The sequence below is a fragment of the Leucoraja erinacea genome, chromosome 8, assembly GCF_028641065.1.
Source record: "Leucoraja erinacea ecotype New England chromosome 8, Leri_hhj_1, whole genome shotgun sequence".
NCBI lineage: Eukaryota > Metazoa > Chordata > Chondrichthyes > Rajiformes > Rajidae > Leucoraja > Leucoraja erinaceus.
The window spans coordinates 18,401,335-18,427,911 of record NC_073384.1 but is presented as its reverse complement, the minus strand read 5'-3'; the positions used below and the strand labels follow the sequence as shown (position 1 = coordinate 18,427,911).

At 45.6% G+C, this 26,577-nt stretch overlaps 2 protein-coding genes across 2 annotated transcripts in view; both read right to left on the bottom strand.

The window, feature by feature from the left end:
• Window positions 1-10,114, bottom strand: part of LOC129699392 (regulator of G-protein signaling 17-like) — a 70,927-nt gene extending 60,813 nt beyond the window's left edge. Inside the window, exon 1 of the mRNA XM_055639117.1 lies at window positions 9,981-10,114. The gene's annotated coding sequence lies outside the window, so the exon portion shown is untranslated. The remainder of the gene's footprint in view (window positions 1-9,980) is intronic.
• Window positions 10,115-19,644: 9,530 nt separating this feature from the next.
• LOC129699389 (uncharacterized) lies at window positions 19,645-26,207 on the bottom strand. Its single transcript, XM_055639113.1, has 2 exons — window positions 22,031-26,207; window positions 19,645-20,910 (listed from the first exon to the last, which is right to left on the bottom strand). Exon 1 carries the CDS (start codon window positions 25,734-25,736, stop codon window positions 24,585-24,587), a length of 1,152 nt encoding a protein of 383 aa, XP_055495088.1. The 5' UTR covers window positions 25,737-26,207; the 3' UTR covers window positions 19,645-20,910; window positions 22,031-24,584.
• Between the last annotated feature and the right edge of the window lie 370 nt (window positions 26,208-26,577).

Below are 26,577 nucleotides of genomic sequence, written 5' to 3'. Positions count from 1 at the left end.
TGCCCTCTTCTCACCAGGGACGGAAAACCCGGGGGGGGGGGGGGGGCAGAGGGGACACGTCCCCCCCCATGTTTTGAGAGGTGGGGGACATTCCCCCCAAGTTTTTGTAATCCCGATTTTAAAATCTCTGCTTTTAGTGCTGGATTGAGCCTCCGAAGCCTCGCGCGTATGTGTGAGTGTGCGCACATGCGCGCGTGACCGCCAAATAATTGTGTCCCCATCCCCTCCATGTTTTGATAGCGAGTTCCGCTCTTGCTTCTCACTGCTACCTATGGGCAGGAGCTACAGAAGCCTGATGTTGCACACCGTCCGGCTCAGGAACAGCTACCTTTCCACAACTATCAGGTTCTTAAATTGACCTACACATCCCTAAACCCATGTTACATAACACTATGGATCACCTCTCGCATTACGTTGGATTGATTTTTCCCACGCCCATCACAGACTCTCTGCCCAATGGAAGTAGATTACCTCCATCCAGCCTTCTTGTCTTTCCACTTAAATGTTGAAAGCTTCAACAACATCCCTTCATCTCTTAACCTGGGATGTCAGGACTGTCTTATGAAGAAAGACTGGATAGACTTGGTGTATACTCTCTAGAATTTAGGAGATTGAGAGGGGATCTTATAGAAACTTACAAAATTCTTAAGGGGTTGGACAGGCTAGATGCAGGAAGATTGCTCCCGATGTTGGGGAAGTCCAGGACAAGGGGTCACAGCTTAAGGATAAGGGGGAAATCCTTTAAAACCGAGATGAGAAGAACTTTTTTCACACAGAGATTGGTGAATCTCTGGAACTCTCTGCCGCAGAGGGTAGTCGAGGCCAGTTCATTGGCTATATTTAAGAGGGAGTTAGATGTGGCCCGTGTGGCTAAGGGGATCAGAGGGTATGGAGAGAAGGCAGGTACGGGATACTTAGTTGGATGATCAGCCATGATCATTTTGAATGGCGGTGCAGGCTCGAAGGGCCGAATGGCCTACTCCTGCACCTAATTTCTATGTTTCTATGTTTCTATGTAACACTTGAAATCCATACATTAGCAGCCATCACCTTTAATTTAAAAACTGTCATCAATTTCAGAGATTTACAAGGAATGAACTATAAAAAATTAAAATTTCAATCTGATGCAAGAATTGGCATCAAAATTAAGTCTTGTTAGCTTACTGGGGTTGTAACTGGAATCCATCCAGTGATTTGGCCTCCACTGCCCTCTATAGCAGGGAGTTCCATAAATTCACAAATCTCTGGGTGAACACGTTTTTCCCCACCTCAGTCTTAAATGACCTCCCCTTTATTCTAAGACTGTGGCCCTGGTTCTGGACTCACCCAAAATTGGGAACATTTTTCCTGCATCTAGCTTGTCCAGTCCTTTTATAATTTTATATGTTTCTATAAGATTCCCCCTCATCCTTCTAAACTCCAGTGAATACAAGCCTAACCATCTTACCATTTACATATTTTGTTTATTATTTTGTTTACTAATATGACACAGAAGAAGACCATTTAGCTCTGGAGGTCCATGTTGGTTCAAGACAGAGCAAGTCTCCACCCAGAGCAAGTAAGATTTTCATTTACCTGTACCTCACAATACTTGTACATATGACAGTAAGCTTGACACACTAACCACACTACCATATCCACTCTTGCCTAGCAGTATTGATACTGCACTCTCACAGTCAAAGTCCACTGGAGGTAAAATCAACCATAGATTAGAGATGGCAGTGCATAGAACCAATGTACAAATGTTAGCTGTGTCTGTGTACATCCCGCGGTTGTAAAAACAACAAGTCTGAAGAAGGGTCTCAATCCGAAACATCACCTATCCACGTTTTCCGGAGATGCTGCCTGATCTACTTAGTAACTCCAGCAATTTGAGCCCTTTTCAGAACAAGTAGGCTGTTCATTGTAAGTGGAATAATGCAGGAGAAATGAAAGTGGAGACAGGAATGCCGTCGAACCACATTTGGAAGTTAGTCTGGCAAGAACCACTGAAGGATAGAGGTCCCAGACTATTCATGGTGAGGTAACCAATGACTCTCTGATTCGAGCCCCTCTCCAGAAGTTGGGCCTCTCAACAGGCTGGCAACACCCTATGAAACTTTGAGGGATTGCTCCTAGATTGAGGTGTTAAACTCAAGCCATTTCAGTTGTGATTTATTTCTCCCACTGGACTAGGATGAGAGGACATAACATCCGAGTCAGACAGTTCAGTAGGGGAGCTTAGACATGATTCCCCATGTGCAATCTCCCGCCTGATCCTCTTTTCAATGTGTTCCGTGGCTTAGCTTGCCCACACCCATCAACACCTTGAGAGAACAATCTAACCATCTCAAAAGCTAATCAGCAACTCTGCTCCATGCACACACATCTAAATTAGGAGCAAGAGTTAGCAGCTTCAAACCTCTGGGCTTTAACATCTCGGATGACCTGGAGGCCCAGCACGTAAATGTAATTAGGAAGAAGTTGCATCAGCACCTCTACTGAGACGTTTGAAGAAATTTGGCATGTCACCGTATGTGCAGGAACACAAGAGGCTGCAGCAAGTGATGGACTCAGCTCTGTCCATCACAAACACAGCCCTCCCCTTCATTGAAAATATCTACATGAAGCACTGCCTCAAGAAGATGGCATCTGTCATCAAGGGTCTCTGCCATCGGGCTATGCCCCCTTCTGACAGCCACCATCAGGTAAGAAGCACAAAAACCTGGTCCCACATCACCAGGTTCAGAAACAACTACTTCCCTTCAGCTATCAGGTTTTGAAACAACACACAACCATAATTCTACCTTCGCAATGGAACACCATGCACCAACTCTTGCACCACCATGGAGCTGGTTTTTTTCTCATTGTGCATCTTCTCACGATGTTTTGGGTTGAGACCCTTGTTCAGACTGATGTCAGGGGAGTGGGAGGGACAGAGATAGAATGTAGTCGGAGACAGTAAGACTGGTGGGAGAACTGGGAATGGGGAGGGAATGGAGAGAGAGGGAAAGCAAGGGCTACTTGAAGTTAGCGATGTCAATGTTCATACCGCTGGGGTGTAAGCTACCCAAGCAAAATATGAGGTGCTGGTTATCCAATTTGTGCTGGGCCTCACTCTGACAATGGAGGAGGCCCAGGGCAGAAAGGACAGATTGTGAATTGGAGGGGGAGTTGAAGTGCTGAGCAACCGGGAGATCAGGTAGGTTAAGGGAGACTGAGCGGAGGTGTTCAATGAAACGATCGCCGAGCTCGCGGCTGAACACCTCCGCTCAGTCCCTGAGCTCAGTCACTGAGAAAAGTCAAGTCAGAAATCGATAGATTTATAGGTATTGTATTAAGGGAATTGGGAGGTAAGGAATCAGCCATTAACCTATTGAATGGCAGAGCAAGAAGGCAGGATCAAATTACCTACCCCTGCTTCTGTTTCTTCTGTTCTTAAGATTTGAATTTGTTGAAAAAGAGCAGCAAAAATACATTCAATAAACAAAATGCTTTATGTTTTTTTGTCAAGATTCCAGCATCTACGTCCTCTTGAGTCTCCAGTAGACGAATTACTCCTGGTCATTCGGTATAAATAATCTGGATTTACTGAATCAACTTCACAAATCATTGTGGCAGGTCTAGCTCACTCTGAAGCTGCTGCGTTCTTTCAAAACTAGCATCAGCCACTCGCTCACAGATTTCAAACCTCTCCAGTGTCACATTTTTCAACAAACTTTACTAACACCATTTACCAATATAAATCATTATGTCAACACTTCGACATCATGCACCGCAGGTAATGCCCACCACATTGAACTCTCAAGTGAGCCTCTCAAGTCTCTTCACCAATTCCAAACCTACAATGATTGTAATAAAAATTGGGTTCATCAATCACCCACAGTTGGTATAGAGGTGGAATTTGTGAAGCATTTAGTCATCGAATAATATGGCGCCGAAACAGACCATTAGGTCCAGCTCGCCAACACTGACTGAGCTTGTCCCTTTTGCCTGTGTTAAATCTTTTCTACCTGTGAAACTGCCCAAACACATTTTAAGTATTGGTGTTGTATCTGCCTAAACCACTTCTTCTGGCAGCTCATTCCATATACATACCATCCTCTGCGTGACAACGTTGCCCCTCAGGTTCCCATTAAATTTTGGCCCTCTCACATTAAATCCACATCCTCTGGTTTTTGTTGCACCTTCGCTGGAAAAGGCTGTGTGCATTCACTTTATCTATGCCCCTCGTGATTGCATGCATCTCTATAAGGTCATCCCACAGACTCCGTCCCTCTAAAGAATAAGGTCCAAGCTTGCACAACCTCTCCTCATAACTCAGGCACTCGGGTCCTGGCAACATCCTTTCTACATACTCTTTCAACTTAGTGACATCTTTCTTAAAGCAGGGTGACCGAAACTGTGTATACTACTCCAAATGCAGCCCCGGCAACACCATAACAACTGCAATATAACATTTCAACTTCTACACTCGTTGCCCTGACTGGTAAAGGCCAGCATGTCAAACATCTTCACCACCCTGTCTATCTGTAACATCAATTTCAGAGAACTATGTACTTGTACATCAAGGTCCATCTGCGATAAAGCACTCCCCAAGGCCCTACTGTTCATTGTGAAAGTCCTGCCTTGGTCTGACGTCCGAAAATGCAACACCTCACACATATCTTAATTGAGTGTTATGTGTCATTCCTCAGCCCACTTAGCAAGCTGATCAAAATCCCACTGAACATTTTAACAACCTTCTTCACGGTATACGATAACTCCCATTTTGGTACCATTTACTAACCATTGCAAATTTACAAACCATGGCTTGTAGATTCTCATCTAAATAATTTAAATAAATGACAAACAATATTGGGCGCGGCAACCATCCCTGAGGAACACCACTAAACGCCGGCCTCCTGTCGGAGAAACAGCCTTCCATCATCATCAGAGGATCTACAGTACTTTCATCCTTCATCTGATACAATCGCTCCAGCCTTTTAAATCACCTTTTTATTTATAAATCTATCACTACTTCCAGCTGCACTATTCTGCATTCTGCTATTTTTCTTTTCGCTCTATCTATTGTACTTATGTAACGCTTGATTGTATTATGTATAGCTTTATCTGATTTGATTAGATAGCATGCAACCAAAAGCTTTTCACTGTATCTTGGTGCATGACAACAATAAACCAATACCAATACCCTCTGCTCCCTACCATCAAGCCAATTATATATCCCATTAACCAGGTTTCCAATGATCCCATGCGATCTAATATTCCAGACTAGTGTAACATGTGAAATATATCTCGCATTAAAAACCCAGTGGTCCTTGGTAATTCACTTTCACTGTCTGCATTAGAATCAGCCATTTCAACTTGTTATCCACATGTGATTTTGTTTCAGTTAGTCCAGTAGTAGCGACCTGCAAATGGCTCGATGGTAATATCATGTATTGTCTTTCTGCTGACTGGTTAGCACGCAACAAAAGCTTTTAACTGTACCTCAGTACGAGTGACAATAAACTAAACTAAACTACACTAAAACTAAACAAATGCTGGTTTACACCGAAGTTAGACACAAAATGCTGGAATGACTTGGCAGGTTCCGACCCGAAACGTCACCTACACCTTTTCTCCAGAAATGCTGACTGACCCGTAGAGATACTCCATCATTTTGTGTCTATCTAGAGACTGACCTGCTGAGCATCTCATATGGTCCTGCTTTGGCAACACATGACAACAGACAAAAGAAACATAAACTGCCTCATTAACCCATTTGACCTATTCTCGATACTACCTTTGTCCTATACCTCCCTCAGTTCTGACAAAGGGTCTTCGCTGTGAAACATTATCTCTATTTCGCTCTCCACATATATTGCTGGCCTACTGCGCATACTCAGCTCTTACAACATCTGTCTGTTTTTTGTTCATTTATGCTTGTCAAAGTAACAGCAATTCCAACTACAGTCATTCACATTTCGAGCAAGTTAAGGCAACAAATTCCAGGGCTGACAGTTTGGGGGTTAAAGGATCCAAGGATCAGGTACATCGCAGGGCCACTGTTTGGACACAGATACTGAAGACAGCGTCTATTTACAGAGAATGTTTCCCTCCCTGCCCCTATGGCAATGGCAATTTGTACTTAAAATAACTTCCATCTATTGACATTTCCATTGTTTTGTGACCTCCCCACGGGCAATCCATTAGAAGCTCAGAGGCGATGAAAAGTGCTGAAATGAACAGCGAGAGACGAAAGCTTGCCAGATCATGTGAAAGCAGCCCTAGTAACCAGGATAGCAGGACTTTCCTGAGAGAAGCATTAAGGATGGGGGAAGCAGATAAGGCAAGCGTACATTTATCTTCCTCCATTCATACAAAACCAAGCCTTTGAGGTAGGCAAAATGTGTGGGAAGGAAGTGCAGATGCTGAATTATACCAAAGATAGACACAAAATGCTGGAGTAACTGAGCAGGCCTGGTAGCATCTATGGAGGAAAGGAATAGGTGATTTTTTTTGGGTCGGAGCTTTTCTTCAGACTCCAGCACCACTTGAAATGGTCGTAACGACAGATATTTCTGGTCATCCCCAATAGGCACTAGACTGATGGCCGTTAAGAGTCCACCACTAGGTAGCTAAGTGTCAGCTAAAGGGAAATCTTTTTCACCCAGAGAATCGCAATTACTGGAATGCACTGCGGGAGAAAGAGAGGTTGAATCGGGAACTGACTGCACTTAAGATGTATGAGGACAAACATTTGAATTACCCAGACATAGAAGACCATGGTCCAAGTGCTGGATGATAGGATTAACATGGGAGTGTTCCCATGGTCGGCATGAACATGGTGAGCCAAGTAGCGGGTTTCCTTAGCAAAAAACAAAGTGCTGGAGGAACTCAGCAGGTCAGACAGTAATTGCGGAGGGAAATTCACAGATAATGATTCAGGTCAGGAGTATCTGCAGACTGAGTTTCTTCAGGCTGTCTGTCCATTCCCTCTACAAATGCTGCTCAACCAACTGGTTCCTCCAGATCTTTGTTTGTTTTTTGTTCAAGGTTCCAGCATTTGCATTTTATTGTGTCTCCATAGTCTATTTCCTTGCAATATGACTAATGTCTAAGATGACAGATTCCCCCTCCAGTGAACATGATGTTCTTTTAGGATAATCGATTAGTCTCACCGTCAACATCATTGGCACCAGTTTTCAATACTGGATTTGTAGAACAGGACAACCCTGCGGCCCATGATGGCCCAAAATCCCTTGACGTCAAATTAAACTAATTTCTTCTTCCTGCATGTGATCTCTATCCCTCGATTCTGTGCATATCCATGTGCTTATCTAAAAGCCTCTTAAATTCCACTATCATACCTGCTTCCACTACCACCCCTGGCAGAGTGTTGGAGCCACCCACCATTATCTGTGCAAGGTAAACACATCTCCTAAATCTCCTTAAACTCTGATTTCTAGTGCTTGATACTTCCACGGTGGGAAAAAGGCTCTGTCTGTTCACCCTATCTAAGCCTCTCATCATTTTGGAAACTTCTATTAGGCTTCCCCTCAGCCTCCAACATTTCAGAAAAAATAATCCAATTTTGTTTAGTCTCAATCTAGGCAGCACCCTTGTAAACCACTTCAGCATTTCCTGCAATAAGATGACCAGAGGTGCACAGAATTCTTCAAATGTAGCCTAACCAAAGCTTTATAAAGCTGCAACATGAATTCTTGACACATACTCAATGCTTTGACCATCAACCAACAAATCTGCATTTGCAGCAAGGGACACCATGCCTTTCTTTTAATTTATCAATCTCTGCTTAGTCTGATTCCAATATAAGGCTTTCTAATCTAGAACTTTAGAGGTGTCCTATTTCCTTCAGTAATCATGATTTCTCCACTGTTGTTGTGGATTGATCCCTTGCCCTTACCCAGGTGTTTCCTGCAGTTCTGCTTACTCTTAACCCCCCCCCCCGCCCCACCAGCCAAATCAAGGATATAATTGCTCTGGCCCTCACCTTTCACCCCACCAACCTCCGCATCCAACACATCTTTCTCTGACAATTCCGCCACCTTAAATGTGATTTTGTCACCAGTCTCATCTTTTCATCCCCACCCTTCTCAGCTTTCCCCAGAGACCACCATCTCCAAACCTCCTTGGTTTACTCATCCCTTCCAACCCAACCTACCTCTTCCACAGGTACTTTCCCCTGCCACCTGAAATGCGCCTCCTCTCTCATTTCAACACAGGGACCCCGGCAGCCCTTCCCTGAGATTGAGATTCACTTGCACTTCTTCCAACCTTGCTCATTGCATTCTGTGCTCCAGAGATATCCTTCTCTATATTGGCGAGAATAACCGTAAATTAGGTGACCGTTTCACCGAACACTTATGCTCTGTCCACCAAGGCTTGCTGGATCTCCCAGTTGCTAACCATTCTAACTCCTCTTCCCATTCCCATACCAACCTTTCTGTCTTAGGGCTTCCTCCACTGCCAGAGTGAGGCCACATGCAAACTGGAAGAAAAAAAACTCCCCCCCCCCCCCCCCCCCCATTTTTCATTTCTCACCATCTCCCACCACGAGCTCACCCCGCTCCTTTCCCTTCTTCTGTCCGCTCTTCTCCCCTCCCATCTTTGAGAACCCATTTCCCTTTTATACCCTTCGATTTTCCAGCATCTGCAGTTCCTTCTTGATCCCTTCTATACCCGCTCTTTCCCTTCCATCCATGGCCCTCCTACCGGCTTTATATTTCACTTCTTCGTTCCTATCTGACACCCTTTTGTCTTTTCACTCCTAGCCTTTGTCACTATCTCCACACATCTGCCAATAACCTGGGCGCACCTATAATTTCCCAGACTCTCGCCCATCTCCAATTAGCACCTGCAGTCACACAGTTAGAATGGATGTGGATGGAACATGCACTGCTCTGCAGTGAGAAATAGTGAGAAATACACAGGAGGGCAATTCCACTGACTTCAGTGGAGGAACCAGTGGTCCTGTGCCACAACACCCAATGCCAATACAAGAACCTACTATGTAGATTTGGGCCTTGGAATGCTCTGATCAAGGACTCCCCCTGGGGAACACAGGGCAAGGTTTACATCCATAGTGCATTCTGAGACATCCTGAGATGGCGAAACGTAGGCCGTCTCATGTGCCACTGAACATGAGATATGAACAGGCTTAGTCCACTCGGCCCCTCTTTCCTACTAATAAATGGCTTCTTTGAGCAAGTTGAAAAGACCCTTTGAGATGGCTCCACCGTGAGAACAACAAAGAAACACGGGCTGCCGTGCAGGTCCCCCAGAAGACACTTGGCAAATATTTTTCCTAAATTTAACCTCATCCTGCCCTCTGGTTGTTTGCCGTATCTGGTACCCCTCCCTTTTTTTTTCATTCCCACCCCTCCCACTTTTCCATCACACACTTCACAAATAAGTGCACCAGCCTCTGGGGGACCCACCTCAAATGGCAAAAGGAACCACTCTCACGCCCACAAACCTCGCGGCAGGACCTGTGTTTGAAGCCCAGGTGGAACAAAACAGCAACAAACAGCCACCAGGGAGCCTCAGCACGCCTCTCCCCAGTTACAATATCATTCCATTCTCATTTCAGTTGCAACTGCTTGCAATGGAAGTGACATTTCCTTCACACCAATTCACACACATATATTCTCTGTTATTTTGTACCTCTCTCTCTTCCCAATCCTCGCAATTAGCTCATGTGAGGGCTAATTTCAGGGAAAGGTTCTGCCCCTCTCGAGGGCAGGGAGATGCATGCACCCGGTGCGAGGGCAGGCGACGATCGGACACCGACCCCCGCCTCCCCATCCCGCAGTAACTGCGGGGAATCAAACCCCGCAAAAGGCGAGGCGGGTATCCCTCCCGCAAGCTGTCAGATGCAGGAGCGGGGGTGGATGGGGCAGGAGAACTGTCGAGGCTCGGGGAGGGAGGGAGGGGGAGGGGAAAGGATGTGGGGACGAGATACAGGAGGCTGGGGAGTGGGGGACACCCGCACCCACCTGGGCTCCCTCCACCCGACGCTGCTCGGCTCGGCCACCGCGGCTCCGGCTCCGGCTCCTGCGCCCACATCGGCTCCGCTTCGGGCGGCCGCTCCGGCGCGGCACCGGGCGGGGACGCGCAGTGGCGGAGCGCGTTCTCGCTGGGTCGCGGGGAGGGGATAGAAAAGGGAAGGGGTTGGGATAGAATAGAAGTGAGTGGAGGAGGTAGGGAGGAGGGAGTGGGTGGTGGACGAGGGAGGGTGTGGTGTGTGGGTGGGAAAGGAGGGGGTGGTTGGGATGGGAGGGAGTGGAAAGGATGGCGGGGATGGGAGGGAGTGGGATGGGAGGAAATTGATGGGAGGGGGTTGAAGGGAAGGGAGGGAGTGGAAGGAAGGAGGGGGTGAGATGGAAGGGAGGGTAGGAGGGGACGGGTGCCGAGGGAGGGAAGGGTGAGGTAGAAAGGAAGGAGTGAGGGGATAGAGGGGGTGGGATGGAAGGGAAGGGGTGGGATGGAAGGAAGAAGGGAGGAATTAGAAGGAAGGGAGGAAAGAGGTGGGATGGGAGGGATGTAAAATAGGAAGGAATGGGAGGGAAAGGGTGGGTGGGTGAGACCGGAGAGAAGTAGGGGGTGGGAAGGGTGGGTAGAATGGGAGTTGAGAGAGGGTTGGAGGGGTAGAATGGGAGGGAAGTGAGACGGGTAGAAAGAGTGCGGGAATCGAATTTCAATGAGCAGAGAGAGGGGGTAATGTGTGGATGATACGATTAAAGAAGAGGGCTTGAAACATAGGGTTGGAGGGAGGAAGGTAGGAAAAGGGAGGAGATAAAGTGGCAAAGGAGGAGAACCTAGAATAGATTTAGGATAGTACAGAGGAAAGACTAGACGGTGTGCAGGTGTGTGGGAAAGGGAGGAGGAAAGGTTGTGAATGGGGAAAGGGAGGGGGGGGGGGGATAGAGAGAGTGAATAGACTCCAATGCTACAGAGGAAATGGATTTAGAATTGGGATCGGAGAACAGGAGAGAAGGCTGGAATGGGGAGGACAGCAGAATGGAGATGTGGGTAGATAAGGGAGGGACAGAGAAAATGTTAGAATGATGTTCTGATGAGATAAAGTAGGCGACAGTGTTGGATGTGAGGAGGTTGTTGAGGAGCTTCAGAAGTATCCAGAGTCTAAGTGAGTGGGCGAGGGTGTGGTGGATGAAACATGTTGTTAGGATATGTGAGGTCATCCATTGGGTGGACAAAAATAGGGAAAAAACATATTTTTAAAAAGGTGGGACATCAAAAGATTTTGTGTTCAGAGTGAAGTTGTACACAAACAAAGCATAATAAATAGGCCATTTGGCTGGTCCATTCCTTCTCTCCAGAGATGCTGCCTGTTCAACTGAGTTACTTCAGCTTTTTGTGTCTCTCTTCGGTTTAAACCAGCATCTGCAGTTCCTTCTTACACACTCCTCATGTTTACTTCTGTATTTTCTATGACCTTACACCGAATTACAGTTCCCTGTTCCCTGCACTAACACCATATCCTCTGATTCTCAATATCTAAAAATCTATTAATCTCCATCCTGAATACATTCAGCACCCTAGCCTCCACTGTCCTCTTGGGTAGAGGGTTCTACAGATTCACCATTAGAAATTTATCATCTAATAAACTTTGGTGATTCCCTCTAGCACAAATATAACTGTCCTTAAGGAAAGAGGTTAGACCTGTACTCAATATTTAATGTCACCTATTCCTTTTGTCCAGAGATGCTGTCTGACCTGCTGAGTTACTCCAGAGTTTTGTGTCTATCTTCCAAGTCTCACTAATGTCTTAGAAATTGGAGCGAGATGTAACTACTTTTGTACTCAAGTCCTCTTGTATTAAAGGACAAAATACTGTTTGGCTTTCTAATTCTGGATGTACCTCTGAACACCAATACCATTCAGTCCCTTACCATTTAAAATGTGCTTTCGCCAGCAGCTTGCTTTAATTAGAGAACACAGCATATTTTGTCTCTGTAGAAACAAGGTTTCTCTTGTGTTTCCAAAATGTACTTATTGCTCCTTCACTCAACCTGTCTGTATTCACCCGAAGTAAAAACAGAAAATGCTGGAAACACACAGCAGGTCAGGCAGCATCTGTGAAAAGAGATACTGAACACCAGGAGACCTATGCGAGGGTCCTGCTGATTTCAGCTCTGCATTCAACACCATTGTGCCTGAGCTACTACACTCCACACTTTCCGAGTTGACTGTGCCTGAACCCCTTTGTCAGTGGATCACCAGCTTCCTGACAGACAGGAAGCAGCATGTGAGGCTGGGAAAGCACATCTCGGACCCGCAAATGCTCAGCATAGGAGCACGGCAAGGCTGTGTACTCTCTCTCCTCTACTCTCTCTACACCAACGACTGCACCTCCACAGACACCTCTGTCAAGCTTCTCAAGTTTGCGGATGACACAACCCTGATTGGACTGATCCAGGATGGGGAGGAATCTGCCTACAGACAGGAAGTGTCACAGCTGGCATCCTGGTGCCGTAGCAACAACCTAGAGCTCAATGCTCTTAAGACAGTGGAATTGATTGTAGACTTTAGGAGAGCTCCCCCTCCCCTCACCCCACTCACCATCAACAACACCACAGTCACATCGGTGGAGCCTTTTAAGTTCCTGGGAATCATCATCTCCAAGGATCTTAAGTGGGGGGCTACCATCGACTCCACAGTCAAAAAGGCACAACAGAGGATGTACTTCCTGCGGCAGCTGAGGACGTACAATCTGCCACAGGCAATGATGGTCCAATTCCACATGGCCATCGTAGAGTCTGTTCTCACCTTCTCCATCATAGTCTGATTTGGCTCAGCCACCAAGCACGACACCTGGAGGCTACAGCGAATCGTCTGATCAGCAGAGAAGATTATTGACTGCAACCTTCATTCCATTGATGAACTGTACACTGCAAGGGCCAGGAAGCGAGTGGGCAAGATCATCTCTGACCCCTCTTACCCTGGCCACAAACTCTTTGAATCACTTCCCTCTGGAAGGCGTCTCCGGACTGTCAAAGCTGCCACAGCCAGACATAAAAAACGTTTTTATCCATGATTAGTTGCTCTACTCAACAGCCAAATATCTGTAGCCTCCCTTTGATCTGGTATTTTGTTGGTTCACATGCTTGATCAATGGTGTTTTATCGTTAATGTTTTATCATTATTAATGTTTAGTGTTTTACATAGAAACATAGAAATTAGGTGCAGGAGTAGGCCATTCGGCCCTTCGAGCCTGCACCGCCATTCAATATGGCTGATCATCCAACTCAGTATCCCGTACCTGCCTTCTCTCCATACCCCCTGATCCCCTTAGCCACAGGGCCACATCCAACTCCCTCTTAAATATAGCCAATGAACTGGCCTCAACTACCCTCTGTGGCAGAGAGTTCCAGAGATTCACCACTCTCTGCGTGAAAAAAGTTCTTATCATCTCGGTTTTAAAGGATTTCCCCCTTATCCTTAAGCTGTGACCCCTTGTCCTGGACTTCCCTAACATCGGGAACAATCTTCCTGCATCTAGCCTGTCCAACCCCTTAAGAATTTTGTAAGTTTCTATAAGATCCCCTCTCAATCTTCTAAATTCTAGAGAGTATAAACCAAGTCTATCCAGTCTTTCCTCATAAGACAGTCCTGACATCCCAGGAATCAGTCTGGTGAACCGTCTCTGCACTCCCTCTATGGCAATAATGTCCTTCCTCAGATTTGGAGACCAAAACTGTACGCAATACTCCAGGTGTGATCTCACCAAGACCCTGTACAACTGCAGTAGAACCTCCCTGCTCCTATACTCAAATCCTTTTGCAATGAAGTCAATGAAGTCAATGAAGTCGTTTTCTGAGTCATTCGTAATTCTCACTGATGTCATGTTGTTACGTGGGCAGAGCACCAAGGCAAATTCCTTGTATGTGAATACTTGGCCAATAAATTTACTTACTTACTTACTTACTAAGTCAATGTTTTTGGTTAATGACCTTTCTTCTTATGTCCCACTGAAGCTCTTCGATGTCCTCATCACAGCCTACACTGCCACCTAGCTGTTAAAACCTTACCCCAGAGCCTTATGAAGCCCTTGTACACCACTCCATGTTCATCTACAGTGCAGTAGGAATCTCAAAGAAAGACCGACAAAAGAACACATTTGACAAACATGATCTGTGTTGACTGTTTAAATCCTATTCATATTTTCTCAATAGATATCAGCATTTTCCCAATGTCAAGGACAACAAGTGTATAATTTCGCTTTTTCTCTTTTTCTCCTTTCTTAAATAATCAGGCTGCATTTCGCATCTCCAATTGTGGGAACCATTTGAGAATCCAGTCTTTTGGAAGATGACAATTAGTGCATTCCATAATCACCACTGCCGCCTCTTTCAACACTGAGTTTTGGAGTTTATCATTGCAATTGATTTGGAACTAGATATTTTTTTAACCATGGTTAATTTCCTTGAGCTCCTCGTGCTCTCTAGATGTAATGATCTCCACTCTTTCCAGGAGGATTTCTGTGTCACCTACCATAGAGACAAATACAGAATGTTTGTCCAATTTCTTTGTCATCTCTTTATTCCCCAATATAATCTCCTGTTCAATATTAAGGGACACTTTAGCTAATGTTTCCTTTAGCTAATGTTTCCTTTTACATCCTGGGGAACGTTTCTGTAATCTCTCCAGAGCCTCCACATCCTTCTTGTAAAGGAATGCTCAGAACTGCACACAAAATTTCAGCTGTGGCTTAGCCAGTTTTATACAGATGCAATTTAACTTCCCAATTTTTAAGCTCATCCTCCTGACCTATTAATGCATTATAGGGTAATTGAGTGATAAATAGAGCTATACAACATGGAAACAAGCCCATTCAGCCTACTGTGTCCATGTAGACCAAGATGGCATATTCAATGTCCCAATTGCCTCCATTTGCCGCATAGCCCTCTAAACCCTTGCTATCCATATATATGTCCAAATGTATTTTACAAATCATAATTATATCCACTCCCATAGCTTCTACTGGCAGATCATTCCAGATATGGATTGCCTGGTAAATAAAAAGTTGCTCTTGCGATCCCTGATATCTCTCCTTTCACATTAAGCCTATGCCTTCCAGTTTTAGAATTATCTAAGTTGGGGGAAAAAACTGTGAGCCTTCACTTTATCTTGTCATGATCTTGTACACCTCAATATGATCACCACTCAGCCTCCTGCCCTCCAAAGAAAAACCTCCCAGCCTATCCAACCTCTCCCTATAACTTAAGCCCATAAGCCCAGGTAATGTTCCAGTGAATCACTTCTGCGTCTTTATCAACTTAATGACATCCTTCTCATAACTGGTTGACCAGAAAACTGCACACAATACTCCAACTATGCTGTATGCCCTCTTTACACTATTTTCCAAATGAATTAAATCGTCTAATTCTTAACTAAAATTATATCATGTGGTGCTCACTCTTTACTTAAAATAATTAATTAACAATTGACTAACATTGCTAGCAATGAGAAAGATTGATAGAATTTTACCATAGTTGATGTTGGTTTACCAAAACAACAAACACAAAGTGCTATAGTAAATCAGTGGGTCAGGAAACATAAGTGGATAACATGGATAGGCTATTAAAGTAAAGAGATCTTTGCTAAATTTATTAAGGGTCCTGCTGAGATGACACCTGGAATATTGTGCACCATGTGATCGCCCTAAGATAGAGAAAGTGCAGCAAAGATTTTTATTTATACTTTAGTTTAGTTTAGTTTATTGTCACATGCACCAAGCTATTGTGAAAAGCTTCTTGTGTGTTATCCAGTCAGCGGAAAGACTATACATGATTACAATTGAGCCATCCACAGTGTACAGATACAGGATAAAGGGAATAATTTCCCCTTTAAGGTTAAAGGGGAAATCCTTTAGGACCAAGATGAGAAAAACATTTTTTGCGCAGAGTGGTGAATCTCTGGAACTCCCTGCCACAGAAGGTAGTTGAGGCCAGTTCATTGGCTATATTTAAGAGGGAGTTAGATGCGGCTCTTGTGGCTAAAGGGATCAGGGGGTATGGAGAGAAGGCAGGTACAGGATACTGAGTTGGATGATCAGCCATGATCATATTGAATGGCGGTGCAGGCTCGAAGGGCCGAATGGCCTACTCCTGCACCTATTTTCTATGTTTCTATGTTTCTATAATGTATAGTGCAAGATAAAGTCCATTAGGTCTGATTAAAGATAGTCCAAGGGTAAGAAATGTTGCTGTTGGTGAAGAGGTTTAAAAGAATGGAGCAATTGTAATGAGTGATTGCAGATCCGCTTCTGGGAAGAGCACGCACAGAGTCGCCTGGCTTGGGGGCCATCTTGGCATTTTGCATCCAGCAGATACACCCAATTCATTGCCACGATAAGGGGCACAACAAGGAAACTGGGCCTGTGCTCTGTCAAGTTTCGTAGAATGGGAGATGATCTCATTGAAACAAATAAATTCTTACAGGTGTCAACAGAGTGGGTGCAGGGTGAATATTTGCACTGGCTGGAATGTGTAGAAACAGAGGCTCAAAATAAAGAATTGGCTATTCAGTTCAGAGGTGTGAAGACATTTCTGCATGCAAAGGGTGGAAAATGTTTGGAATTTTCAACCCAAGAGGAATGTGGAGCTCACTCCCAGAATGTAAACATGTCAGAGGTGGCTGGGTTTTCCAATAATAAGTGAATCAAGGGATATGCCTTTATCAAGCTGGAAAGCTGTGCTGAAGTGAAAGATGAAGCATGATCCTATTGAATGGTGGAGGAAATATGAGGGTCTGAATGTCCTCCTTCTCCTGCTCCTATGTCATATGTTCTCAAGGGGAAAGCAAGAAGTGGGCAGAGGAAGGGGTGTACATTTCTACAACGCCATCATACAAGAATTGCAGAATCGTACAAGATAGAAACAGGCTCTTTGGCCCACCAGGGCCATGGTTACATTTTTACCCATCCACACTAATCTCACTGGCCCACATTAGGTTTGTGTCCTTCTATGCCTTGCCTATGTGACTATTTGTCTAAATATCCCTTAAACCTGACAATTGTATCTAATTGCATCGCCTCCTCTTGCAGCGCATTCCAGATATCATCCTCTCTTGTATAAACAAGCTTATCTCTCAGATCCCCTTTAAAACTTCCTCTTGCCTTAAACGTATGTCCTCTTGTTTTCTGATGCTTCTAACGATTCTGACTTCCCCCTCTGTCTATGATTCCCATGCTCATCTGTCAGGTCACTCCTCCACCACCTTCACTCTGGGGAAAACAATTCCAGACTCTCCAAATTCTACAAATAACTAAAGTCTTCCAATCCAGGTACCCTCCTGGTGAATCGCCTCCATATTCTCTCATGTGCAACAATGTCCTCCCTATAGTGTGAGACTGAATGGGAGAACAGTCTCAGAGTGAGGGGGTGAGGGAAGGGCAAGGGAAATACAGACGTAGGGAGGGGGAAAGAGTGCAGGAGTGGCAATGGGGCAAGTACGGGGATGAAGGGAACCAGAGGGAGGGGCAAGGACAGTTTACCTTAAACCTATGCCTCTTGGTTTTAGATACAGGTAGGTCTTCCAAGGGGATATTTTTCTTGCTACCTACCCTGCCTATGGTGTACATAACTTTGTACACTTCTGTCAAACCCCCCTCCCCCTCAGCCTCCCCCACCCCAAGGAAAGCAAACCATACCTATCCAGTCTCTCCTCATAACTGAGACATTCTGTCCCAGTCATTATCCTGGTGAATCCCCTCTGCATCTCCCCAGTATAATGACATTATATAGAGTGGCGACCAGGGCTGCACACAATACTCCGGTGGTGTACCGTAGGGATGAGCTTAATCTATTTGAATAAAATTGTACTATCCGGGCCACTGAGGATGTTCTCCGTCAAGGTTCCATCATCCTGGCATGAGAGCCTGAGCCTCGGGCTGCCCGTGGCGGCGACTGCAGGTGCTCGGGAGGCCCCGGCCACGGGTGAACATCTGGGAAGATCGGCGGGGAGGCTGGCTGGACTATGGTACCTTCCTCAACTTTGGTGCCACTGTGGGGTTATGTTGTGTCATGGACTTCTGTGTTTGTGCTTTTTAAAAAATATGTTTTTATTTATTTATTATTTATTTTAATGTTACTGATCGTAAGGAAAATCTATTTAATTGTCTCTTATGAGATAATGACAATAAATTGAATACAATCCAATCCAAACAATATAAATCTCTTATCTTCTGTTCAGCATCCTGCAAGCCTTCTTCATCATTTTACCTACAGTGCTGCCAGTTGCATGTATCCTTGGACTTGTACACCAGGAAACTAAAATTTTGGATGTCAACTTTATAAAGTATTGGTTAGAATGCACCTGGAGTATTGTGTGTAGTTTGGGTCATCGCATTTAAAGAAAAATGTGGAGACACAAGAGATGCTGGAATCTTGAGAAGAAAAAAACAGAAGATATGGATTTAAGGTAAGGAGTAAAAGACACATTTCAGAAACAAGTTTTTCATCAGGCGCTTCCCGTACCATATCCAATATTTGCCCGTGGATTCGGTGGGCTGAAGAGCCTGTTTCCACAATGTATCTTCAAACTAAACAAAACTAAACCTCTCATAAGTTCTTAGGAGCAGAATTCGGCCCATTGGGTCACTCAAACATGGCTGATCTATCTTTCCCTCTCAACTACATTCTCCGGTCTAAAATTATCCAAGGACTTGACCTCCGTAGCCACCTGTGGCAATGAATTCCAAAGATTTACCACCCTCTGGCTAAAGAAATTCCTCCCAATCTTCTTTCTATAGGTGTGCCCTTTTAAACTGAGGCTATGGCCTCTGATCCTAGACTCTCCACATCCACTCAATCCAGGCCTTTCATTATTCAAACTCTTAAAGTCTCTCCAGATCAAAGGTGTAGGTGTCAGCACTCGCATTGACCCAAGCTCCCTCAGTGTTGGTTTAATACTTTAGATTAGATTAGATTAGATTCCTTTATTGTCATTCAGACCTTTCGGTCTGAACGAAATTATGTTGCCTGCAGTCATACACAGAACCAATAAAAACAAAACATACAATAAACACAAATTAAACATCCACCACAGTGAGTTCATCAAGCATATCATCACTGTGATGGAGGCAAAGTCTTAGTCTTCGTCTCTTCCCTCCTTGTTCTCCCTCTGCGCTGAGGCGATCAATCCAGGCCGGAGATGCCGCTCTCCAGTCCAGCGGACCTCCGTGGTGATGTCGCCACCGCTGAAAGCTGGAACGCCGTCTCCGCTCCGAGACGGCCCGCCACAGCATCAGCTCTGGGCAGCCGCCCCAGCTCCAGCCCGCCGCCCCAGTTCCGGGTCCCGCAGTCTCCGCTCCAGGCCGCTGCTCCAGCTCCGGGTCCTGCAGTCTCCGCTCCGGGAGCCGCCCCAGCTCCAGGCCGCTGCCCCTGCTCCAGGTCCCACAGTCTCAGCTCCGAGCCCCGCTGCATCAGCTCCAGGCCGCCGCCGAAAGCCAGAACGCCGCACCAGCAAGTCGGGCCACCGCTGCCTTAGCCCCGAAGACGGCCAGCCTCTCGTTGGTGAGTCCTGGCTGGCTCTGCCTCCGGAGCCTCGGGATCAGTCGCAGGCTGGAGGCCGCCAGCTCCGCCATTAGGCCTCAGGCAGAGAAGGGGGGGATACGACACGAAAAAGTCGCATTCCCCCGAAGGAAGAGACAGAGAACATGTTTCACCCCCTCTAACACAACTAAAACTAAAACTTAACCAAAACAAGACAAAAAAAACACCAGAAAAAAGTAAAGTCAGACGGACTGCAGGCGTATTGTCAATACTGTCACGTGTATTGAGATACAGAGAAAAACTCCAGGCAAATCATACCATGAATGAGTTGGAAAGTCTGCTGAAGAGAATCACCAGGATATTACCAGGGCTTGTAGGCTTAAATTACAGGGATATGTTAGATAGGCTGGTACGTTTTTCTTTGGAGAGCAGGACACTTAAGGGTGACCTTATTGAAGTGTATAAGATCATGAGAGGCATGGATAAAGTAAACATTTGCTGTCTGTTTCCCAGGGAGATGAGGTAAGAGGGAATAAATGGGATTTGAGTGGTCCTTGGTTATGTTGGCTGCTTTCTAGAGATGGTGTAAATTGTAAATGGAGTCGATAAGTTTATGGATAGTCCTTGTTTCAATCCCACCTGGGCCCACTCCACAAACCCTATCTCCATTTTCCTGCATAATTACATCTCCAACAAGTTTCAATATGCCAGACTGACACTACATCCACCACCTTAAATATTCACACAATCCAACACCTGCACATAGTGTCAGTCTACAAAATACACTGCAGTTACTCACCCAGGCTACTCCAATCAGACTCACCACCTTTACCACCAAGAAGCACAAGGGCAGCCGGTAAAGAGAAACACCACCACCTGCAGGTTTCCCTTTAAATCGTGCTCCATCCTGACTTGGAAATATATCACCATTCCATTAATCGACACGGATCCAAATCACAGAACTCCTTCTCCAACATCACAGTGAGGGCACCATCATCAGAAGGACTGCAGCACATCTAGAGGGTTATTCACCACTACCTGACCAAGGGCAATTATGCATGGAAAATAAATTCTGGCATTGCCAACAATGCCCAGATCCCAAAATATGAATTTAAACTAATTTATCGCAATGTTTAAGAAACATTTAGATGGGTACATGCATGGGATAGGTTTAGAGGGATATGTGCCAAACGCACGTAATGTGGATGGGACATGTTGATCGGCGTGGGCAAGTTGGGGAGAAGGGTCTGTTTCTATGCTGTGTGACTCTGTGACTCTCCATGACTCTAAAAACAACAAGGGTTTCATATTTGCTTGTTCCCTAGCAATGTTGTATATTAGCGGGTTGGAAAGATGGTGGGGTTTTAGTTGGAAGAATATGATCAGCAATTCAACAACCTGCACACCCCTCACAGTTCAGCCTTCAACACGATAGTCCCCACCAGACTGGCCGGGAAGCTACTGGAATTGGGGCTCAACACTTCCCTGTGTGCCTGGGTCCTGGACTTTCTCACCGCCAGGCCCCAGGCAGTCAAGATGGGAGGGAATACATCGAAGTCCCTAACCCTGAGCACAGGATCGCCCCAGGGTTGCGTCCTCAGCCCCCTATTGTACTCCCTGTACACACATGACTATGTGGCTAGGTTCAGCTCCAATTCAATAATTAAGTTTGCTGATGACACTGTGGTGGTGGGCCTGATCTCAGACAATGATGAGAGGGCCTACCGGGAGGAGGTGGCTGATCTAGCACTCTGGTGCCAGGAGAACAGCCTCCTCTTGAACATCAAAAAAACGAAGGAGCTGATCATGGACTTTAGGAGGGCACATCATCCGAGGACGTACACTCCATTGAGTATAAATGGGGATCCTGTGGATAGGGTGAACTGTTTTAAATATCTGGGAGTCCACATCTCTGAGGATATGACATGGTCATCACACGCCTCAGCACTGGTGAGTAAGGCAAGGCAGCGCCTTTACCACCTCAGGCAATTGAGGAAATTCAGAGTGTCTCCGAAGATCCTACAGTGCTTCTACGCAGCGGCGGTGGAAAGCATCTTGTCCGGGAACATTACCATCTGGTTCGGGAATTGCTCTGCCAAGGACAAGAAGGCTCTGCAGAGAGTAGTGCGTTCGGCCGAACGCACTATGGGAACTTCACTCACCCCCCTGCAGGAACTATACAACAGGAGGTGCAACTCCAGGGCAAACAAAATCATGAGAGACCTCTTCCACCCCTGCAACGGACTGTTCCAGCCGCTACGGTCAGGCAAACGCCTCCGTTGCCATGCAGTGAGAACGGAGAGGTTGAGAAGGAGTTTCTTCCCAGAGGCAATTCGGACTGTAAACGCCTTTCTCACCAGGGACTAACTGTACAGAACGTTTTTCCTTCTATTATTTATTATGTAAAATAATATGTGTGTTATGATTGTGTTTATAATTTGTTTGGTTGTTTTGTTATTGCCACTTTCATTTCACTGCACATCTCGTATGTGTATGTGACAAATAAACTTGACTTGACTTGACTTGACTTGACCTCTCATCCTCCTGGAGTATCCATTCCATTTAACCATATAACCATATAAACCATATAACAATTACAGCACGGAAACAGGCCACCTTGACCCTTCTAGTCCGTCCGAACACATATTTTCCCCTAGTCCCATATACCTGCGCTCAGACCATAACCCTCCATTCCTTTCCCGTCCATATAACTATCCAATTTATTTTAAAATTATAAATATGAACCTGCCTCCACCACCTTCATCGGAAGCTAATTCCACACAGCCACCACTCTCTGAGTAAAGAAGTTCCCCCTCATGTAACCCCTAAACTTATGTCCCTTAATTGTCAAGTCATGTCCCCTTGTTTGAATCTTCCCTATTCTCAGTGGGAAAAGCTTATCCACGTCAACTCTGTCTATCCCTCTCATCATTTTAAAGACCTCTATCAAGTCCCCCCTTAACCTTCTGCGCTCCAAAGAATAAAGCCCTAACTTGTTCAACCTTTCTCTGTAACTTAGTTGCTGAAACCCTGGCAACATTCTAGTAAATCTCCTCTGTACTCTCTCTATTTTGTTGACATCCTTCCTGTAATTAGGCGACCAAAATTGTACACCATACTCCAGAATTGGCCTCACCAATGCCTTGTACAATTATAACATTACATCCCAACTTCTATACTTAATGCTCTGATTTATAAAGGCCAGCACACCAAAAGCTTTCTTTACATGAGATTCCACTTTCAGGGAACTTTGCACAGTTATTCCCAGATCCCTCTGTTCACCTAAATTCTTCAATTCCCTACCATTTACCATGTACGTCCTAATTTGATTTGTCCTGCCAAGATGTAGCACCTCACCCTTATCAGCATTAAACTCCATTTGCCATCTTTCAGCCCACTCTTCCAACTGGCATAAATCTCTCTGTAGACTTTGAAAATCTACTTCATTATCCACAACCCCACCTATCTTAGTATCATCTGCATACTTACTAATCCAATTTACCACAACATCATCCAGATTATTGATGTACATAAGAAACTACTCTACTTGTTTCCCTTACCGCACATAATTCAATATCCTTCTCCTTGGTGAATACCGAAGAAAAGAAATTGTTCAATATCTCCCCCATCTCTTTTGGCTCTGCAGATAGCTGTCCACCCTGACTCTCTAATGGACCAATTTTATCCCTTGTTAACCTTTTGCTGTTAATATAGCTGTAGAAACCCTTTGGATTGGCTTTCACCTTACTTGCCAAAGCAACCTGATATCTTCTTTTAGCTTTTCTAATTTATTTCTTAAGATTCTTTTTACATTCTTTATACTCCTCAAGCACCTCATTTACTCCATGCTGCCTATAATTATTGTAGATCTCTCTCTTTTTCCGAACCGTGTCCAATTTCCCTTGAAAACCATGGCTCTTTCCAATTTTTACTATTTCCTTTCAACCGAACAGGGATATAAAGACTCTGTACTCTTAAAATTTCACCTTTAAATGTATGCCATTTCTCTTCCACATCTTTCCCATAAAACAAACTGTCCCAATTTACTCCTTTTAAATCCTTTCGCATCTCCTCAAAGTTAGCCTTTCTCCAATCAAAAATCTCAACCCTAGGTCCAGTTCTGACCCTCTCCATAATTATATTGAAACTAATGGTATTGTGATCACTGGTCCCAAACTGTTCCCCAACGCATACCTCTGCCACCTGACCCGTCTTATTTCCTAACAGGAGGTCCAGCACCGCCCCTTCTCTAGTAGGTACTTCTATGTATTGCTGCAAAAAACTATCCAGCACACATTTTACAAACTCCAAACCATCCAGCCCATTTACAGAATGTGTTTCCCAGTCTATGTGTGGAAAATTGAAATCTCCCACAATCACTACCTTGTGCTTACTACTAATATCTGCAATCTCCTTACATATTTACTCTTCCAATTCTCGCTCCCCATTTGGCGGTCTATAATACACCCTTATAAGTGTTGCTACCCCTTTCCCATTTCTCAGTTCCACCCAAGTAGCCTCCCTAGACGAGCCCTCTAATCTATCCTGCCAAAGCACTGCTGTAATGTCTTCCCTGATAAGCAATGCAACACCTCCACCTCTTAACCATATAACCATATAACAATTACAGCACGGAAACAGGCCATCTCGGCCCTACAAGTCCGTGCCGAACAAATTTTTTTTCCCCTTAGTCCCACCTGCCTGCACTCATACCATAACCCTCAATTCCCTTCTCATCCATATGCCTATCCAATTTTGCCCCTCCAATTCTATCAAACATGAAGCAACGAAATCCTGGAATATTTAGTTTCCAATCACAGCCCTCCTGCAACCATGTTTCACTGATCGCCACAACATCATACTTCCAGGTGTCAATCCAGGCTCTAAGTTCATCCACCTTTCTTACAATGCTCCTAGCATTAAAATATACACATTTAAGAAACCCACCCTCTCTTATTCTCTGTTTATTTTATTTTTCTTCTCTCTCCCCTACATTTTGGGTCAGAGTGCTACCATTCTCTGCCTCCTGCCTCACACACTGACTGCTAGCTTTCACAATTTGAGTCCCTCCCCCCGACCATCCTAGTTTAAAGTCTCCCCAGTAGCCTTTGCAAATCTCCCCGACAGGATATTGGTCCCCCTCGAGTTCAAGTGCAACCCGTCCTTTCTGTACAGGTCGCACCTTCCCCAAAAGAGGTCCCAATGATCCAGAAACTTGAATCCATACCCGCTGCACCAGTCCCTCATCCACTCATTTATCCTCCACCTCGCTCCATTCCTACTCTCACTGTCGCGTGGCACAGGCAGTAATCCTGAGATTGTTACCTTTCCAGTCATTCTCCTTAACTCTCTACCTAACTCCCTAAATTCTTCTTTCATGCCCTCTTCTCTTTTTTTACCTATGTCGTTGGTACCTATATGTACCACAACCTCAGGCTCCTCTCCCTCCCATTTCAGGATTTCTTGGACACGTTCAGACACATCCCTGACCCTGGCACCAGGGAGGCAAACTACCATCCGGGTCTCCTGTCTGCGTCCACAGAATCGCCTATCCGACCCCCTGACTATAGAGTCCCCTATTACAATTGCCCTCCTCTTCTTTTCCTTACCCTTCTGAGCAACAGGACCGGTCTTTGTGCCAGAGGCCCGGCCGCTGTCGCTGCCCCCAGGTAGGCTGTCTCCCCCACCCTTACTCAAACATGAGTACTTATTTTCAAGGTGTACAGCCACCGGGGTACTCACCAGTCCCTGCCTCTGCCTGTTGCCCTTCCTAACTGTGACCCAGTTTTCTGTCTCCCGTGATCTTGGAGTGACCACCTCCCTGTAACTCCTTTCTATGACCTCCTCGCTCTCCCTGAGCAGACAGAGGTCATCGAGTTGCTGTTCCAGGTTCCTAACACGGTCCCTTAGGAGCCCCATCTCGACGCACCTGGCGCAGATGTGGACGGCTGGAGGGCACTCAGACTCCATGACCTCCCACATCTGACATCCAGAACAGTAAACTGCCCTGGCCCTCATTCTCCCCCTTATCCTGGATACAATAAGCCTTACCCGGGATACATGCCAATCAGCTGCTTCCTCTAGTCCGTTCGACCAATCAGAGGCTTCCACCAGCCCCCTTAATTTGAAGCGTGATCTGCGAATGGACCTGAACCTGGTGACTTGGTTAAGCACAGCTAGCCTTCCATGTACCCCCTCCATATTAATGTGCACCCACTGCACTTGGGTTCCCATCAAGATTAGTAGTTGAAGGTCACCAGTCTCACACCACCATCCCTCCGCCTCCCCTCTCTCCGAGTGCTTACTTGGTTAGTGACGTCGGTTCCAGCTGAGTAGTTGAGCATAGAGGTCTCTCTCTTACAAAGCATCGATACACACAGATGCTCATCGCTACTGTCTGCAATACCGCAGGTGGGCACATGGAGGCACCAAACATCTGTCTCCCACATCACCAACTAACACTGTAAAGTATTGGGTTACTGCCACTGCCCTAGAGGTGACAAATTGAGTTTCAGCCGCTGGTGTGAAATAATTGTCCCTGCTGACATGAGCAAAACTGTCAGTCATGTCACGCAGAAGTGGGCGGCATAGTGACGCAGTTGTAGGGTTGCCGGCATATTGCGCCAGAGACCCGGGTTCGATCCTGACTACAGGTTCTGTCTGTACGGAGTTTGTACATAGAAACATAGAAATTAGGTGCAGGAGTAGGCCATTCGGCCCTTCGAGCCTGCACCGCCATTCAATATGATCATGGCTGATCATCCAACTCAGTATCCCGTACCTGCCTTCTCTCCATATACCCCTGATCCCCTTAGCCACAAGGGCCACATCTAACTCCCTCTTAAATATAGCCAATGAACTGGCCTCAACTACCCTCTGTGGCAGAGAGTTCCAGAGATTCACCACTCTCTGTGTGAAAAAGTTCTCCTCATCTCGGTTTTAAAGGATTTCCCCCTTATCCTTAAGCTGTGACCCCTTGTCCTGGACTTCCCTAACATCGGGAACAATCTTCCTGCATCTAGCCTGTCCAACCCCTTAAGAATTTTGTAAGTTTTTATAAGATCCCCTCTCAATC

Excerpts from the sequence above, each read along its gene's own strand:
- LOC129699389 (XM_055639113.1), bottom strand. The coding sequence starts at position 25,736 with ATGGGAACCCAAGTGCAGTGGGTGCACATTAATATGGAGGGGGTACAT.